Below are 21,169 nucleotides of genomic sequence, written 5' to 3' on the forward strand. Positions count from 1 at the left end.
TATTATTTTGTTCTATATCTGTTTTTCTATTTCTAGCACAACAGACCACCACACTGTTGGATTTTCTGAAATGAATGAAACCTTGAAAGAATTCCAAATTTTTTGGATTTGTCCTTGATATTGCTCTATCTCTCTATTAACTGTCAATTAATGATTCCGCATGTTATTAATAGTAAATATTTATAACTGATGATCGTGTAAAGTCTGACATATGTGTAATGCCAAAAATATCGTAAAAACTCTCTTGTCAACCCCGTATATTAACTTGGCGGCTAGTGGTTCATCGTTGTACAAACTATGACACGGTCTTCAATTATAATGTTTACTTTTTAATTCTGCTAAAAATAGTTACTAGTTGGCATTGAAACTTGATTTTTATTGCAAATTCGGATACTGGTAACATTTTAAACGTATATAGAACAAATATTTATCCTAATATTCGGTATATTTAGTGTTCTGCTCTAGAATTCGATTTGTACTCGAGCGAATAAAACTTGTTCGACAAAACAGAATATGTAAAAATGCATTACAAATTTTTAAGATGTGTTAAGAAGATATCGTTAAAGTTCGTCCTAAACTAATTTTAATGATCAAAGCAGTATCATTCCGAGATAATAAAACAATGTTTGTTTAGAAACGTAGTTTTAACATCTTTTGGTCAATTTAACTAATTAATCTAATTAGCTAGCCTTGTAAAGGTTTCATAATTTTACTAATTTCTCATATCCAGATATTTTTTTTTCTAATTTGAGCTTTTAATTATTTATTTTAATAGTTTAACACAGTTTAAGTAGACAAGAAACGGAACAGATCGGACTCAAAATTTTGAAAAAATGTCTTTTTTTTGCAAAAGAATCAGTCGATTTGGACTTATCGGGTATAAATATGGAGTTACCCAAAGACATAAAGCCCAATAGTAATCCAACGCTGCCAGAACAAAGTTCTTCGATTTATAACTCAATAAACTTACAGCAATACGGCTACTGGACAACACGCAGGTGTTACATGTTACAACATGTTAAGTGCTACTCTTAAATTGTTTAATTTTATTTTAATTTGGGAAATATACACGTGTATTGACGCAAGTACGACAGAACAGTTGTAGTAAATTAATTTGTAAATTAAAATTGCACTAAGCAGCATATACAAATATTAAGTGACCATAGACATCTATATACCAGCATATTATATAATATTAAATGCATTGCTAAACGTGACATTTCAGCTTTTTTTGGTTTCCGTAATTTTGAGGTATTACATCAATACCATCAAAGACGAAACCTAACACTATATTATTGATACTGACAACTATCTTTTTCAGGGAGATGAGGATCACGATTCTGGAACAGAAAGCGATGAAGAGATCGATCCCATGGAACTGTCTTCACCAGGTGAGTCGCAATATTTATTTTATATAGTTTTGATATCTCACAGTGTGGTGGGTTCTTGTTGTTCGAGTCTTATTAACTTAACAAGATGTTTGTACAGACCGCATAAAAAAAATATAAATTTTTATATAATTGTTGATGAAATATTAATGTCATAATAATAATGCCAATTTAAGCTTTGCTATTATAACTTTGCTCGTATTAACTTTTGTTTGTGCCATTAGATATTTTTTCAACTTAATGTTGACTTGTGATCATGAGTTTATATGACTTTAAGTCTGAATCATATATTGCAAAAAATAAATAAATCTGATTGAGGTGGATATGGATCCATGGTTTCCAACAATAAATATAAATAAAACCTAATATTTCCATAATATTCAGTGCTAATATGTCGGTTTTACGTAAGATTTTATCCACCAAGTGGGTTCAAGTTTGAGAACTATATTTACCTTGAAACCTTTATATGTACTCGTGAAATTTTGCGATTTTGGCCATTTTTTGCTATTATTTTCGTTCAGATAATAGCGGATTAATTGAAACTACAAGGGTGATGAAGAATTTCATGTCAAATCGAACAGTGATATAATAATTTTTATACAATCTTTATTTTTAAGCTATAAAGGGATGTTTTCAAAAAATGAACTGATTTCTGTTTGTCATATATATTAAATAATTTAACATAGATTTTCCTTTCTTTCACTTCAAAACACATTCGTATGAATACCGTTGAATTATTCTGGTGCTGCATTCACTGAAATGTGGAAGTTTCCATCAATATGGCCAGTTGAAGTTGACAATTATTATTCAGTGGTGGGTGTTTTTTGATTGAGAAAAAAATGTTCCACAAAATGACAGTTGTCTGAAGAAAAGGTATAATTTTGTACATTTTAGTGCTGTAAGAATAGTTTAGGCAACATATTTGACATTAACCAGGTTGAAAATTTTATTTTTTTTCAAAATGTTAGAACACGGTACCCCCTAAATAAGACGAACCAAGTAATACATTTATTTTCCCATATTCAGTTTCACTCTACCAACGTATATAAATGTATTTTCTTTCTAATTTAATTCTAATTCTTTGCGCTAATACCGTGCGGCATATCACACAAAAGAACTCTTGAAATAGTTTAGTCCGCCCTCCCTCCCCCTCCCGCTCGCTCTCCTTCTCCATTGAAAACGTATCGTCTTTGCTGACTTTTCACGTTTCCCCAAAAGAAAACACAAAGGGAAACGACAAAAGCGATGAGGGAGGACCAAAGCGAAAGTTGGTAGTTTCGCAGGGAATCGTTCGGGTGCTATATCTGAAAAGAATTCGCAGAAAATATGCCGTCTTCATCTCCGGAGCTGCGGAATATACTTGTGAACGTCGTGAAACTTATTTTCCTCCGTAGTTTTTTTTTTCGTAAAATTTTCGTTTGTTGCGTTACGAATACAGTTTTATTTTAATATGGTTGTATTTTTCACTAAGGTTGTTGAGCATTAGAAGTTGATGCAGTCTATTTTTTAAATGTTTTTCTAGTCTCTTGGTTATATCTTCAAGTCTTTATCATAACTTTTATCTATCAATATCGGTCGCTTGTATGTAGTTATTATAAAAAAATGCTAAACGACCTAAGCTAACTGTCAAATTCGGTGATTTTGACATTTTTATACATAAAATAACAGTTTTCCAGTAAATATTAACGAGTTCTTCAGTGTATACAGACTCAAAATGACATCTTCGACTTTCTTTATTATAGTTGTCTGATTTCAAGAAGTCTGCTTGCGAAGCTTATCCAATACTTAAAAAGAGTTCGAAGACAATGAATTACAAGAATTGTTGGAGGAAAACCCAGCCCAAAGTCTCAAAAACTTTTTGGCAGCTTAAGAGTCGATGAATCATTATCAGTTACCAGAGAGATGGGAAAAAATTGTTGGAAATTATGAAAAATATTTCGTTTCGTATTTACTGTACTAATCTTCCTCAATAACGGGCTTCTTGACATGGAAAAATGTTCAGGCTACCTGCAAGCACCTAATACATTACAGGCAATAACTTTGATTATAGATAACCAGGTGAATATCCAGGATATCTAGGTGCATATTTTAAAAATTAGATGGCTACATCGACAGGGTTTGCGTCTGAAGTTTTGTGTTGTTAACTTAGAGTACTGTCGAAGTTACTCATTAAGAAAGAATTGCTAACGTTTCTTCCAATTTACTATCTTAATTTAAGAGATAGAGTCGTGTAGTTTATTTATTTCATTATTTCTATAGACTGTTTAGTCTATGTTTAGAACTATAGTCTATTCAAGCAGCTTGTAATAGACAATTTTTCCAGTCTCATCAATCGCTTAGGCATAATCCTCCTTGGCGTCAATGTGGAGGTAGAATGCATGACATTTTTGAAGAAAATGAACAACTGAATTACGCTAACTTTATATCTAAAATATTCTATGGACTGTTATTTTTCAATCGCGCTAATAGTATTTATTCGTTGAATAAGTTCTATTAGAAATATGAAGCAAAAAAAGCCCTAGTATTTTTAGTTAATTTGATGACGCCATCACTAGTTTGGCAATTCTTTGGAGAAGCACAATGTATTTGTGAGCATTTACACCTTTCATTTACGTAAGTTACAAAAAAATAAACACGTCCATACTATTCACCTCTGTACACCCTACTATTGGCCTTAGACCAAAAGCCAAAAATAAAACTAAAATCCTAGACCATAAAAACTATCTGTATATTGATTGATGGGGTTAACATACATTAATATCGACTGATGTAGGATAATATAACAAGTTCGCGTATACCGATAATATGTTTATTTCATGTATAGAAATAATAATTAGGAAAAATAATCAGACACGTCCATAATGATAATTTTATCGACACCTTTTGGTGCCTGTGTCGTTTTTGGCATGATGCGTATGACCAGGTGAGCGAGGATAATTTCAACAACTCGAAAAACACTTGGCTCGAAGGGTCTGTACATTCGGGATGAACGATTTTAAAATTATCCTCCGTTAATTGCGTCATACTTATTCTTTCAATCCATGATCATATATCAATCAATCATATTTTTATTAAGTACATTAGATATATTTAATACAATTTATTACTACGGTTCTGTTATATTTGCATTAATACACAAACACTTACGTTAAGAATACACTTATATGTTATACTTGTGGCGACCGCCACGACCCTTTAGGCCACCACCAATTCACCATCAACAACTACAAAGGTTGGCAACGCCGGTGGATTGGTACCATGCAGTTCCAGGGTATAAAAGACCATCACGACGACGTCTCGCTCTCTTTTCTTATCACCGTCCCCCTGTAACAGTACCACTTCCACAGCGCTACCGTACTTCCTTCACCTTAACCTAATATCCTGTCAATCCTCCCATCGACCACATGTATCAATCGCAAGTTGAAATAAACAACTTTGATTCAACCAGTGTTTTTAGTTCCCGTGCAAATTCCTTCCAAAAATAGTAGTGAGTGTTCTGACAAATAATCGCAGCGGCAGCCACACATTTCGACCGACCGATCGACCCGACGAACATTCCTACAATTGGTGACCCCGACGTGATCAAAGTGCCTAACAGGTAAATCAACTCAACATAAGCCACTCGACAGGTGCTTGACACGTGCATGGAAGGATAGCACGAGGAACGGAACTCATCAACATCACATGGTCGACGACATCCCTCGAGACTAGCCTGATGGACGAAAACCACAGAAGCCCATCATGTATACCAGCAACACATGAGCACCCTCGCATCACGAAACGGGACACGTAACACATTTACAGATACCCTCAAACAAAGCTAAACGCCTCAAGACGAACGACGTCCTGCTACAGCTCCGATGGCAGCTGATTCCGTAAAACTCCTCGCTCAGGTTGGGATCCCCATCTCATCGGCAGTCCCCGGGCGTTTGTTTGCGTGATTGCGGGTGTATTCCGGAACTTGCACCACATATAGGTACGTTCCACGGCTGTTCCACTAGGAGGGGAGTTATGTGGCGACCGCCACGACCCTTTAGGCCACCACCAATTCACCATCAACAACTACAAAGGTTGGCAACGCCGGTGGATTGGTACCATGCAGTTCCAGGGTATAAAAGACCATCAGGACGACGTCTCGCTCTTTTTTCTTATCACCGTCCCCCTGTAACAGTACCACTTCCACAGCGCTACCGTACTTCCTTCACCTTAACCTAATATCCTGTCAATCCTCCCATCGACCACATGTATCAATCGCAAGTTAAAATAAACAACTTTGATTCAACCAGTGTTTTTAGTTCCCGTGCAAATTCCTTCCAAAAATAGTAGTGAGTGTTCTGACAAATAATCGTAGCGGCAGCCACACATTTCAACCGACCGATCGACCCGACGAACATCCCTACAATTGGTGACCCCGACGTCATCAAAGTGCCTAACAGGTAAATCAACTCAACATAAGCCACTCGACAGGTGCTTGACACGTGCATGGAAGGATAGCACGAGGAACGGAACTCATCAACATCACATGGTCGACGACATCCCTCGAGACTAGCCTGATGGACGAAAACCACAGAAGCCCATCATGTATACCAGCAACACATGAGCACCCTCGCATCACGAAACGGGACACGTAACACATTTACAGATACCCTCAAACAAAGCTAAACGCCTCAAGACGAACGACGTCCTGCTACAGCTCCGATGGCAGCTGATCCCGTAAAACTCCTCGCTCAGGTTGGGATCCCCATCTCATCAGCAGTCCCCGGGCGTTTGTTTGCGTGATTGCGGGTGTATTTCGGAACTTGCACCACATATAGGTACGTTCCACGGCTGTTCCACTAGGAGGGGAGTTATGTGGCGACCGCCACGACCCTTTAGGCCACCACCAATTCACCATCAACAACTACAAAGGTTGGCAACGCCGGTGGATTGGTACCATGCAGTTCCAGGGTATAAAAGACCATCAGGACGACGTCTCGCTCTTTTTTCTTATCACCGTCCCCCTGTAACAGTACCACTTCCACAGCGCTACCGTACTTCCTTCACCTTAACCTAATATCCTGTCAATCCTCCCATCGACCACATGTATCAATCGCAAGTTGAAATAAACAACTTTGATTCAACCAGTGTTTTTAGTTCCCGTGCAAATTCCTTCCAAAAATAGTAGTGAGTGTTCTGACAAATAATCGCAGCGGCAGCCACACATTTCGACCGATCGATCGACCCGACGAACATTCCTACAATTGGTGACCCCGACGTGATCAAAGTGCCTAACAGGTAAATCAACTCAACATAAGCCACTCGACAGGTGCTTGACACGTGCATGGAAGGATAGCACGAGGAACGGAACTCATCAACATCACATGGTCGACGACATCCCTCGAGACTAGCCTGATGGACGAAAACCACAGAAGCCCATCATGTATACCAGCAACACATGAGCACCCTCGCATCACGAAACGGGACACGTAACACATTTACAGATACCCTCAAACAAAGCTAAACGCCTCAAGACGAACGACGTCCTGCTACAGCTCCGATGGCAGCTGATCCCGTAAAACTCCTCGCTCAGGTTGGGATCCCCATCTCATCAGCAGTCCCCGGGCGTTTGTTTGCGTGATTGCGGGTGTATTTCGGAACTTGCACCACATATAGGTACGTTCCACGGCTGTTCCACTAGGAGGGGAGTTATGTGGCGACCGCCACGACCCTTTAGGCCACCACCAATTCACCATCAACAACTACAAAGGTTGGCAACGCCGGTGGATTGGTACCATGCAGTTCCAGGGTATAAAAGACCATCAGGACGACGTCTCGCTCTTTTTTCTTATCACCGTCCCCCTGTAACAGTACCACTTCCACAGCGCTACCGTACTTCCTTCACCTTAACCTAATATCCTGTCAATCCTCCCATCGACCACATGTATCAATCGCAAGTTGAAATAAACAACTTTGATTCAACCAGTGTTTTTAGTTCCCGTGCAAATTCCTTCCAAAAATAGTAGTGAGTGTTCTGACAAATAATCGCAGCGGCAGCCACACATTTCGACCGATCGATCGACCCGACGAACATTCCTACATACTAAACAAGTTTGTGTGGTTTGGTTCGCTTCAATCTTTAGCTGCACTTCTTCCACGTTGCTGTGAATTAGCAACCTTATTTCTTATTTCATCTTGGATCACTTCGTATATCCAGTTGATTTCGAGGTCATTATGCAGCTCTGCGTTGGTTACGTAGCTATAAGCATTGGTAATCGTAGAACTTTGTTTTGGGTGCGTTGGATTAGTATTTGGTTTGATGTTTTAGAGCAATCCCATATTTGCACCCTATAGACCCAAATCGGCTCTACGATTGACTGATAAACTCTTTGATTTTAGGTCAAGTTCAGAGTATCTTCCGACTAACCAGTACAGTTGCTTGACTTTGAGTCTAATCTGATCTGCTTTTTCTTTAACTTTCGCATGAAATGCAATGAAATGCATTTTGAGGTATTTAGCTGATTCTGCTTGAAGAATCGCGCATCCGTCAAGTGATATAGCGAAATTAACATGGACAGATTTGGAGCTATTAAGCTATATTTTCCAGTCTCTAGTCCATTTGTAGATCTTGTTGACCGCTACTTGTATTTTTTTAGCCTTAGACAGAGATACATCTTTTGCCATGATAATTCTGTCGTCGGCAAAGGCTGTTTCTTTTGTTGTTGAGAACACTACCCTGTGGAACTCCAGCCGAAATAGATTTGTCGACAGTAATTCCGCGGTAGCAATTTGCTTATTTTGTAGATTAATCCCAAATGCCACACCCGGTCAAAAGCCTGTGAGACGCCATAGCAAAATGTTTGGTTTCGTTTTTATGCCCTGCAAATTGATTGAACGTTCTAGTGCGTATTTAAAAAGATAATATAATATAATTTTCAAGTATCTAAGTTGCTGTGCCAGCTTCTGATCAGAATACAACGATAAATCAAACGTGATGTCGTCGACTTTTCGGACCCTGTCTCCATCAAAAAACATGCATAACCATCGCCTTATTGTATAACACGCTGGATTCCATCTGTTGTGACGTACCACCGCCCGATCCTTTCGAAAACCCGTTTCAATTTCGCATGACGGTATGCAAATGAGCGCTGCCGAATGATTAAAAATCGTTTCTTATAGTCTATCGATGAATTTCGAAAGTCCAAAGCGATATCGAAATAATACTTGTAGGAAAATGTACTGGGACTTCGTGTGGATCTTATTTTGGAGAGACTGAGTAAATTGTTTAAGATTAAATTGATAAATACGGGGGTTGCTATACATAATTTGAGCATTGACAATACTAATAGGTGTTGTTAGGCTCCATCTGACGTTTCCAGTTGAAAGTTTGACCGTTATAACTATACCAGGTGTACCGGAAAGTCATTACCGTTTTCTTTTTTCGGAAATTACATGACTTTCAAGAAATTGGAAAAAATTATTTATTCCGAATATTGGCCATTTGATTCTATACATCTTGCCCGTCTTTCAAGGCAATTTATGGATGCCATCCCAAGAAAACTGTTTGTCCTTTGAGCAAAACTATTCATCGAACCATTTTCTAATTTCTTCGAAATTGCGGAAAGTTGATAGTCAGATCAGACAAGGTCTGGAGAGTACGGCCGGTGCGATAAGATGTCCCACCTAAATGCTTTCAATGGTTCCTTGACCGATTTTGCTTTATGAGACGGCGTATTATCGTACAGTTAAATCACTTTACCGTGTCTTCGGACCCATTCCGGACGTTTTTCGATTAATGCATATTAATGCGTCCAAATTGATCATTTGTTGTCGGTCACTAGTAACTGTTTTGCCATTTTCGTAATGCACCACGCCACTCTGGTCCCACCAAACACACAGCATTATCTTGCGACCAAAACGATTTGACCTTGGACTCGAAAGGCCGGATTTGCCAGGAACAGTGACTTTTTGCACTGAGGGTTTTCAAAACAAATCCACTTTTCATCATCCCTTACTATTCGATGCAGAAATGACTTCCGATCATACCTTTGAAGCATTTCACAGACGATTTTTCGATTTCTCATTTGCTTGTCATTCAATTGATGTGGTACAAATCTTCCCATCTTTTGGATTTTCCCCATTGCTCGTAATGGGTCGCTAATCCTTACTTGAGCCACATTTTACGCTTCTGCCAATAGTTTTTGGGTTTGGGTTGGGTCTTCATTCAATAGCAAGTTTCTACCAGCAAACGATGACTTTCAGTGGCTCTTTTCTTTTGATTAAATAAGCAAAAATAAAGCGTGCCGCACATGCACATTTTCAAAGAGCAATAAATCCATGATGGCGTTACATAATATAATCGCAAAATATAACATGTATAGCTTTGAAGCTTGATATCAGAACATTGCATACCATAGAGAAATAGAGATTTAACTTCATAGGAAATTTTGGGGAAATGTTTCGCGACGTCTAGCTGTCGCTACCTTTAACTTATTACTTGTGTAGCGACCTTGAGGCATGTCGAATTTTACATCGTGGAATAACGGTCTGCAAAATACCCATAAATATAATCCCAGATGTTGAACACGGGCGGGGTGTCAGCAGCGCCAACTAGAACCCGATAACGAATAGCTGGCGGCAACCCCGAGACGTTTATCTGGGATGTTATTGAAGAGTATTTCAATTCATTCGGTGCTCAACCATCGTTTGGTTTAGACGTGCCACCATCGACTGTCCAAGCCTCGTCTCCAGGTAACACCGCTGCCGTCCGTTTTATCTAATTGATATTTTTCACATTTTTTTATATAGCCAATAAATAACGGTCACAAAATGTAAACAGCACTAATGTAAACTTGCTTTAGTCGCTACTCTATAAGCCCCGAGGGGATCTGGCTCACTTCGTTTCTATGGTACGTTTGTTGTTTATTTATTTTGAGCGTCATTTTAAGTATGGCTTACATATGGAATAGTGCATTTAGAGATTAAATTATTAGTTCACTAGTATATATAAGTCGGTAGTAAAGTAAAGTGAATTACGAAGTGTTGTGTACCCGAATGTATAGATAGTAAAGAAATGCAGAATCTTTTCGTTCGAAGAAATATTTGGCTCTCGTTAAAAAAAATGGTTGTGTTATGTTTAAAATTAATCCCAAACCGATTGGATTAAGTATCAAAGAAAAATTATGATCGTTACAGTATGTTTTGTTGTTCTAAGTTGGGGTAAGTTTATTCATATATATAAATATCAAATATTTTTTTTTATTTTAGAAGTTAATACTTTTAATTTTCAATCAAATCAAATCAAATTACTTGAATGGCCAATTATGGTGCCCTCTGGATGTTGGGCAAAGCAAATCTTTGCGCTAAAGTCCCCTATTGATTTACATCTCTATTGCTCTATGTTGCATACTTATGCCTAGCGACGGCTGTCGGATAAACTGGTGAAGACTTTCCGTTACACTTGGTAATCTTCTTTTGAACGTTTTATCATTTGAGCAGTACTTATGTTCCTTACAGCGCTTTTTTTTTTACTTATGCTTTGCATGAAGTGATATTGCAAGGTCGTTATATGACTTACCCTGAATTTGTGTCATCCTTGGGAATTTGGAATTCCTTGGAAAAGGGTTTGTTCATTTTAGACCCTGCATAATTTGAAGGGGGTCCATGGGTGCAAAGAAATGACCAAGAAATACAATCTTGGAGTATCGAGAGCTGTCTATACATGCGGTGAATGTCAGATCTGCGAGTATGAGCTTCAAACAAAAGAACAATACACTCCATGTATCATCCAAGCGAGAAAACCAACAAAAGTGATTTCGAAGAATTACTTCGAAGCAACTGATCACCTATTTGTTGGGAATAACTTGACACTTGGCAACCGTGCCTTGGGAGCAACGTGGAACGGTGAGTTCTGCATGGTTTACAACCATTTGTTTACCAGAAGTGCTTTATGAAATACGAAAAAAGCGACAACGAGGGATTCTTCATCATTATAATGCAAGCTGCAACACATCGACTGAAACAACCACCTGTTCATCCTCCGTATAGCCTTGATTTGTTACGAAACGTTTTTTGGCGGCTGAAGAAGTCGTTGATACACTCAAAATTATGTTTTGGAGTCATCTCAATCAGAGTGGAAGAACTACTACGAAAATTGGTTCAAGCTCACTCAAAAATGTATTGGTCATCATGGAGAATGCTTCGACAGACAATAAAGCCATTTTCGTTAATAAATTACTGTCTTTTCACCATTATTAGGCTCAAAGTATAAGCGGTAATCCTCGTAGAGCATTATTCCAGATCTTCGGGCCTTCGATCACTCGCCACAACCTTGACGTCAGTTTAAATACCCTCGTTCGATAACCAACTGCGACCGTGGCCAACAAAACAACAACAAAGATTGACCAACTCCGTGCCAATTTCGTTTCGGGTGACTTTCGAGAACGCCTTTCACTCGAGGGAAAATAAAGGTCGCTATTCAAATAGAAATGGGTATCTAATTGGCTTGTTGTGATCTCTTCGTCTTAACACCTTTCGAGTTTCCTTAGAAATCGAGATGCTTTTTTGTCGTTGTGCCGTGTGAAATTTCGAATTCTTTTGTCACCAATCGGGTTGGCTTGTACCCTGGCTACGGTGTTTACACTTGTGTTAGTATATCGGTGTTGGAGTACTGAACAGTAAATACAGTCATATTTGTAGGTCAGATCGTCGGCATATAAAGATTTTATGTCTTTGTTGTATAGCTCTCTTCATTCATTGTATTTGTACCATGAGTGTTTGATATTTAGTTGTGTCAGTCCTTGTTGGAGAGTGAAGTAATTCTGAGTTTTTTTTTGTTTTGCTGGAAATCGAGACCTATTTTGAGATATTGTGTACGTTATGTCATACTTCGTAGTACTCTTTATCGCTAGTCACTGTTTTTTGATACAACTAACTTGGTGTTCGTAACATAAAATATGCAGAATGTAATTTTCAATTTAGCACCTGCAAATTTTCATTTATTGGAACTAATAGAGACAGAGGGGACAGGCATTCTTCGGGCAAGCTCTGTTCAAGCGCATAGACTTTGTTTTGTAAATGGTAAATTCTAGTTCATTTTTTTTGTATATCGCTCCGTGACGGAGATATTTAGACCCATGAAAATAATCAAACACTTGTTACGATAGCAGAGGAAGTGCTAATACTTCCGCAAATGGTGGGAACTGGTTTAAAGACTAACAAAGATAGTAATATGAACATTAATCATTTTCTATGAAATATTTTGAATTAAATACTACCGTTCAAAAGCCAAATATATATGAATAAATGTAATATTTAACTGTGGACTGATATGCACATTTACTGGCATGACTGGGATCATTTTCCTTGTCGGATTTTACACTCTTGCCCAGGACAATCTAGCGGGATTCGAACCCGCGGCTATCGCAACAGTAGGAGGTCCGTCCTGTCGCCTTTAGCACTGCGCCACCAAGCCGGCAGTCATATTCTATTAGAAAATTTTATTACAAATATCTGAGAAAGAAAAACGGAGTGAAAAATACCATATTTGTATATGTCATTAATCTATTTTAAAGCAAAATCTTCATGTTGCAGATTGTCGTAGTTTTCACTTAAAAGAAGTATCCAAACTTATTTACCTATGCACTTTTATAAAAACATTCCTTCAGAGTAATAGTCATTAGATCATACCCTAATGATAAAGTGTCATAAAGGTCTATTTTGTTCAGTTATTGGAATTTTTGCCATTAGTTTTGATGGATAAACCTCATTAATGAATTAACTACTAAACTATTCAGCTTTCGGTTGATAATAAGAGGTCAATTGAAAAGACACCATACCTAAAGCCTACTATAATACAACAAAATTTTTTGCCAAAGTTAGTTTCTTTTTATTCAACATAATTCCCTTCAAGGATGATACACTGATTATAGCGACCCTCTAACTTTTCTATACCATTTTTAGTACGATTTGTCCTTTGCTTCAAAATGGGTCTCAGTTTCGGCGATCACCTCTTCATTCGACGAAAATGTCTTCCCAGCGAGCATTCTTTTGAGATCTGAGAACAGGAACAGGGATCGGATGACTGTCCATTGGACTTCAGAATAAAATGATGAAGCCATGTTTCATCCAATGTCACATATCGACGCAAAAACTCGGGTTTATTACGCTTGATCATCTTTAAACACTGCTCCGAATCATCAACTCGTTGTTTTTGGTCAAAAGTGAGCTTGCGCGGCACCCACTTTGCACAGAGCTTTCTCATACTCAAATATTCGTGAATGATATGATGATGTACACGTTCAGTTGATATCTTTAGAGTGTCTGCTATTGCATTCAATTTCAATTTACGGTCATTCAAAATCATTTTGTGGATTTTTTAATGTCTTCGTCGGTAACAACCTCTTTTGAGCATCCACTACGTTCACCGTCTCTCAAACTAATGATCCAACAGCTGTCAAATTTATACACGCATCTTTTGAGGGTTAGGGCTAATGTGTCAGACCGGGGACTTTTCAGTTGACCTTGTAGCGACATTGAGGCATGTCGAATTTTACATCGTGGAATAACGGTCTACAAAATACCCAGAAATATAATCCCAGATGACGAACATGGACGGGGTTGGAAATATGGACCAGCAGCGCCAACTAGAACCCGATAACGAATAGCTGGCAACCCCGAGACGTTTATCTGGGATGTTATTGAAGGGTATTTCCATTCATTCAGTAGTCAACCATCGTTTGGTTTAGACGTGCCACCATCGACTGCCCAAGCCTCGTCACCAGGTAACACCGTTGCCATCCGTTTTATCCATTTTCTATTTTCCACATTTTTATATTCCTTCAATAAATAATGGTCACATAATGTAAACACCACCGTTTCCTTTCGTTTTACCTCCATTCACCGAGCCATATCCAATTACCCTAAAACCTGTTATTGTACATATACTTAATATTTTCTTCTTTGCTTCTTGTTATCGTTTGAAAATATACAGCTATTTCGAGGTGATATTTTGGCATCTGATCTGATTTAAAACTAACTTGCCATATAAAGTTTTTGTCGAATCACCGGCGTCAATCATATAGTGGTCATTCATAATTATTTTCGATACCGTTGTAAAATCCTAATTTATGTAATAACAATCGGACACAAGAACTCGATATTGTTGTTGTCGTTCCAAAATAACACTTGCCGATAACTTAGGTTAATAAAAACACAACTTTTATTATGATTATGTGGTTGCATCCTTTACTGACATTACTATATTAAAATATAAACAAATACACCCAATTAAATTATAACGCTTTCTAAAATAAGATTGGAGACATAATATCCATTAAGTTTTATTACAGAAATTAATTTCAAACCATCATATCTTTATATAATAATTAAATACTGTATAAATAGACGTGTTATTGGACAAACATATTGAATCTTATTAATAAAAAGTTTTATTTTAAATTGCTTCGTGATATTTCTACAAAACCAGTATACTGATGCAAAAAGGAGAAATTTACAATAAATTAAAAAGTAAATAAAACTACAGTTAATCAATCAACTCCTAGTAGAAGCTGGTGACCTAGTTATAATAGCTAAAGAAGTTTTCTTTGGTCGTAGGTAAAATTAAATATTACCAACACGTCTGTTATTTAAAATATTTTGTAATGTTGTTTATAATGTTGTTCTATTTCCACACTATTAAACTTAAAACAACTTGTCAAGCCAATGTATGATACAGAATGTTTAATTTATACAAGTTACCAACAATTCCTTTTCAGAAACTATGTGTTATTTTTTCAGCATAATTCTAACAGGAATAATTGTTATCGTATTTCTAAGTATTTATCTGTTCTTTAGTTACATTGGATTAGATTAAACCCAAATTTGACTGCCCAGGAAGTGCATTAAGGTGCAGTTACATAAGTTTCAGGATACTTAACACTAATACGTTGAAATTACGCTCATGTTGGCTTTTAAAGGGATTCCTTTAAATCTGAGAATCTTGGAAGGATGTTAATTGGTAACTTAAACATATACCTAATCATACAACAAAACTAATTCATAACATAATTAAAAATGATCGAACAATAACTACTAGAGCTTGTTTAAATAAAGTAAATGATTTATTTATTATTGAACGGAAATATTTATAACAAAAATCGAGAGAGTAATCGAAATATTACCTATTATTGCCATAAAATCAATCAAAAGTATCTTACTATTTATCATTCACAATTTTAATTTTGACAGGACTGAAACAGTCGGTAGTAAGTAGTAACAAAATCAGTCGAACCAAAAATTGCGACTGAAACAATCGATAGTAAAAAGTAGTCAATTACTAAACAGTCGATTTCAGTCTATAGTTCCCAACACCAATTAAAATAATGGGAGTCTATTGATAAGAGGCCTCGCATGCGCACTAAAGTTTCATTTTGCCACGTTGCCGGTTCTTGTAAATTGCATGTATATTTCAAAATTCAAAAATATTGTTAATTTATGTTTGTGATTCTTTAATATATGTGAGTGTCCTAGTCAAGAGTGTAAAATCCGACATGGAAAATGATCCCAGTCACGCCAGTAACCAGGCTGGGTAAGACCGGATATCTTCTGGGGTGATTTCTAAGTTGGTCACTCTCCAGTCGGTAGGCTTAATGCCGAGGTTCGGAGCCCACGTTAAATAGTAGATCCAGCGTTGGCAAAAAGTAGACTTTCTATATAAATTTACTTTCTATATAAATATATATTATTATATATTTGAGAAATTAGAATAAATAATTCAATATAAAATAAATATAAATATATATAAGAAAACAGAAGAGATGAAAACTAGATTAAATTTCCCCAATGCTTATTGGATGGTTTGACAATATTCACAATGATTTCATCGCTTAAATGGCAACATTGCTCAATAAGCGTCACTGAAAGTGTCGACTCTACATGTGGGAAGAACAGAAGATGTTGATACCGAAATTAGATAAGAAAAAGTTTGATACCGGGCAAATGATACTGCAAAATATCGAAATTTAAAAACAAGAAAAAAATGCTAAAAATAAAAGACAGAGAAGTTGGTCTTGGATCACTGAACGTGGAATAACCAGAATATTTTACACCTAACAATACCAAACAAAATTAGTTTCCCATTCACTCTAATAGATTCAATAGATTACCTGATCTATTCTCATAAATTGCGACAAAAGACAACAATAAAAGAAAGGTTTCTATTGACACTTGACCAAAGAAAAAACAGACCCCCCTTACAATTCAGCAACGTACTTAACACCTTCCAAGAATCGTATTTAAAACTCACTTACTACAAAAAGACATTGTATATTTTTAGATAATGCCCAGGGTCTCTTTTCTTTCGCACTCTCTCTATCTATCTCCTCTCTCTTTCTCACTCGCTTAATGACAACGTTCGTGTTACTCTACTATAAGCCCATAGTGAAAGAGATAAAAACGGAGATAATCCGTTGGTTTTAAATATACTTCAAAACTATTTTTACCTGCGTATTTCTAGGAAATCCATATCGTTTATTTTCGACTATTTTAAAGGCTATTCTGAGTAATGATTCACTGGGTGTTTAAAGAACGGTGAGAAAACGCAGCGTTGCATATGGTGCGGTGATTAATTGTAAACGAGATTTTTCTTTGATTAAAATAAGTATTGCTTGTAATAGTTATCCACAGTTTTTAACCGACTTCGAAAAAGAAGGAGGCTGTATATATTTTTTTAAAATGTATGTTTGTCGATTTATCTGCCAATTATGGACCGATTTTCAAAATTCTGGTTTTATTCGAAAGAGTGTGCTTCCGAGGTGGTCCCATTAGAACCAAGTCAGGATCTGTTAGGGGAAGGGAAAGGGTGGGGGGGGCTTGGTTAGGAAATGGAGGGAAACGCCCAAATTTCAAAGGCACATGCAATGTTTTCACGAATCAGAATTTTATGAATAAGATATTTAGGTATAATGTTATTCCTGAGCTGATGTGACGGAAAATCGTTCAGTGCACAAGCCATTCAATTTGTTTTTTAAGCACTAATTATAGCATATATAACCACGTGGAAACTTTACATACAATCGGTTCTATGGTGTAATTGTTAAAGAATTTAGCTCCCAAACGGAGGTCGCGGGTTCGATTCCTGGCTCGGATAATATCACACAGTTTTTTGTTTTACTAGTTTAGTTAGAACATTTGTCAAATCACCTAGGCTCCTTATTTTCAATCATTGTTTCTTTATCCCCATACGAGCTGCACCTTTACTTAACCTACCCACTGTAATATTAAATAAAATAACTGCGTAACTTATTGAGTAACTAAACACTAAAAAGTGAAAAATAAACTATTTTAACAAAAAACAAAGAAGGAACTCACTAAAAATTAAAAAATAAACTTAGATTTTTAACACAAAAAAAACATTTTAAAATAAAATATGTACATAACAATCGTTGTAATAACTAAATAAAAATAGACAAAAATTTTATTTATCCTATCTACTACACGTATTTTATATTATACTATATACACATAATTTAGCTTAATATCTACCTAAACCTATTTATCCATTTACAATATTATTTTAACTACTACCAACTGATCAGCCGCGGTGTATGTATTTGTGTATTTTTCTATTGATACTTCGCATTTTCACACTGGAAAGAAGCTATTGAACAAGAAGTCAAATGAATTATTAATAGATAATGAAAAGTAATGAGTTGATGAGTTAGAGTTAAAAATAGTGCAAAATAGAACAATTTTGATGGTCTGTTATCTATATACGTCGATAGAAATGCACATCTATCAACTACTAATTGCCGGGACTGTTTAAATTCGCGTTAGAACCAGCAGGAGGGGCAGGAGACGGGTCGGGACGAGATTTGAAATTGAAAATTTACAGGTGGCTTACCGCAACGAATTATGTAAATTGCTTTAAAAGCCCGTAACGGCGCTGTTGTTGTTTGATTCTTTTTGTTCTGCGTGATTAAGTAAGGTTTTTGTGCACACGACGAGAACTGGTGCCGCCGCTGCTGCTGCTCCTTCGGTTGGAAAGCTGCATATTTTTTTCCTGCTAGTACCGATTCTATCGCGTTATTATTCTTATTGAATTTATTACATGTTGGTCTATGAGTTATTGCTGCGTGGACTTGTCATCTTCGTTATAAATTTCTTTGTATTTCGACTGATTTCTCTGGCTGACATAATTATCAGCAATACGGGCACCTTTTTTTTATTAATCTCTCAGAACTTCAACAATCTACAAAAATTACTTGGAATATTTTCGTTTGTCTATATCTTTGTCTTGTCTTTTTCTTATCTTTCGTGTGAAATGGTTAGTTTTAAGAAGACCCCGAGCAGATTAATGGTAAAACAATATTTAAAATAATGTAATTTGTTTAAAACATTATAACTAGTCGTTACCGATTTGTTTTTACAATAACGTTATTCTAGAAGATCTCTAGTTTGATTGATCTCTGTGTCCTGCTGTGTTATCCAAGAGTTGTATTACTTCGATATTGATATAGGAATGGAGTGTGTCTTCATTTCTCCTTGATGTATTCTCTATATTTCCTAAATGACAGTCGGTATCTGAAGGTATCTAATGTAAATAATACCCCTGTAGTATCTGGGTAAGTAGTTTTTGAAAAATAATCATCTAGCCTACTATCAGAAAATATTCCTACTACATTGCGAAGAACGGTGCCGATAAATAATTAAAATGCGCGCTAAATAAAGAAACCGAAAATTGAGAAGCTGCCGCGCCATCTACCGCAACCGCGTTCAATTAAACTCACGTCCTCCTTAAACTTTAAGCGCAATTTTCTCGCCAATTGGCGCTTTATAAACCTCCTCGGCCAATTAGGAGCCCGAAGATCGTTTACATTTATTTGCATTCAAATTAAAGCGTGTTTTTATTTAAAAAATCGACGGAAAAAAAACGCGCCATATTAAATATTTAACAACGTGTATATACATAAAAATTTGCAATTCATATCAGCCGAACGGACAACAAAAGAATTTGGCATCAGTCACCGGACCAGTTTCTGTTGGCCAAACGGGTGACGTCATTGTTTCGCTGGAAGCATTTTGTATAACGAAAATAAATCGCATTTTTCTGATGGCACGCCGATCAGGCCATTACCATACTGTAAATATTGCGCCATTGCTCTTTCTATCACGTGCCAGCTGACTAATTACACAGTTCGCAAGAAATAATTCTAAAAGCTGTTTTGGTTTTGTGAGGTAATCTTTATGTCTTTCGAAGTTTTGAATACGAAAATGACTTCATTTTTGCCATAGGACCACACATTTTTTAACAATTTAGGTAAATATATTAAAAGAGTTATTACATCAAAATAAAAGAGAATTACACATGGTCTGAAAAGTCCCGGGCCTAATAGCCATAGATAGCGTTAGTTTTATTGAATTCACCACTTTTTCAGTTAGTACTAACCTTTAAAAGGAAGCTAAAAGTTAAAATTCCATGAGGTTCTAATCATAAGTTTGTGAGTTATTTTGCTAAGAGTGAATAATTTAGTGTTTTAATTTTATACTGCTTCTTGATAGGAAAAAAATCAGTTCAAGCCAAGCAATAGCTTGAAAAGTGTTATAAGGACTCCACTCCATCAGAAACAACAATAAAATGTTGGTTTGCTGATTTCAAACTTTTGCGTCGATATGTGACAATGGATGAAACATGATCTTCATCTGAGTGGACAGCAACTGGTGACGTAAGATAAATCGTTCTACAAAAGTGGTATCGAAATGTTAGAGGGGCACTGGAATGATTGTGTGAGTCTTGATGGAGATTACATTGATGAAAAAGCCAATTTAAACTCATTAGACAACCTAAAGCTTGAAATATTTTTAGTACCCTTGACTTTTGATTTTTGATATAGGTAGGGTCTCTATGATTGTCTAAAAATTTCTCTGTGACCTCCTTAAAAGCAATCCTTTTTAACCCTACTATTTATTTGAAGCAATTTTCATCTTTAGGAAATGGTTTTACAAATTGCAGTCAATACCAACTGGACGTGCAGCGGTGGTAAAAGAACTTTATGTGGAGATGCCAATGTTTTTTGGAGGGCTATCTTTTCCTGACATCATATAATTTTATTGGTGTTCTAAGATGAACCAAATCCAACAAACGTTGTTCGCGCACGAAGCACTTCAAAGAAAATGGTGGCCTGTTTCTTCCGGAAAATTGATCATATTGCAACAGTGCCTCTAGAGGATCGTAGAACAGTAAATTCTGATTTTTATACAACTAGTTGTTTGCCCGAAGTCTTCAGTGAAATAAGGAAAACGAACAAGAGACGCCGGATTGTTTCTCATCATGACAATGCGCGCTCTCACACATCGGCTCAAACAAGAGACTATTTGAGCACTCAAAACATCGAATTGATAGGTCATCCGCCGTACAGCCCTGATTTGGCACCGAATGACTTCTTTTTGTTCCCATCCGTGAAGAATAAACTGCCTGGTCAACGATTTTCATTGCCCGAAGAAGCTATTGAAGCATTCAAAAATCATGTTTTAATGATACCTCTTTCGGAATGGAATAAATGCTTTGAAAATTGGTTTAAGCGTATGCAAAAGTGTATCGATCATCGTGGCGAGTACTTTGAAAAACAATAAAAAGATATTCGCAGCTTCACTATTTGTTTTTTTCCTATTCCCGAAGTATAAATAGCGACCCTCGTATGCAGTCCTCTCAGTAACCAAGCTATTTTCCTTTCATAGCGGATATTTTCCATTCCTAATAAACTCTAGTTGCCTAACACGACTCTATAATTTTTAAAAATACAATGAAT

At 36.6% G+C, this 21,169-nt stretch overlaps 1 protein-coding gene across 2 annotated transcripts in view; it reads left to right on the forward strand.

Annotated features, from left to right (window-relative positions):
* Reph (Regulator of eph expression) overlaps positions 1–21,169 on the forward strand; it is a 73,976-nt gene that overhangs the window by 4,553 nt on the left and 48,254 nt on the right. The window contains exon 2 of one of the 2 annotated variants that reach the window (XM_076418501.1): positions 1,322–1,391. In XM_076418501.1, coding sequence (XP_076274616.1) covers positions 1,322–1,391 — 70 coding nt within the window. Of the gene's footprint in view, positions 1–1,321; positions 1,392–21,169 lie in introns of those variants that run through there. The other variant, XM_076418502.1, reaches the window with a different exon arrangement.

The sequence above is a fragment of the Rhynchophorus ferrugineus genome, unplaced genomic scaffold (genome assembly GCF_030347505.1).
Source record: "Rhynchophorus ferrugineus isolate W39M unplaced genomic scaffold, kcgeb_rfMv2 rfM11, whole genome shotgun sequence".
In the NCBI taxonomy this organism is placed as follows: Eukaryota; Metazoa; Arthropoda; class Insecta; order Coleoptera; family Curculionidae; genus Rhynchophorus; species Rhynchophorus ferrugineus.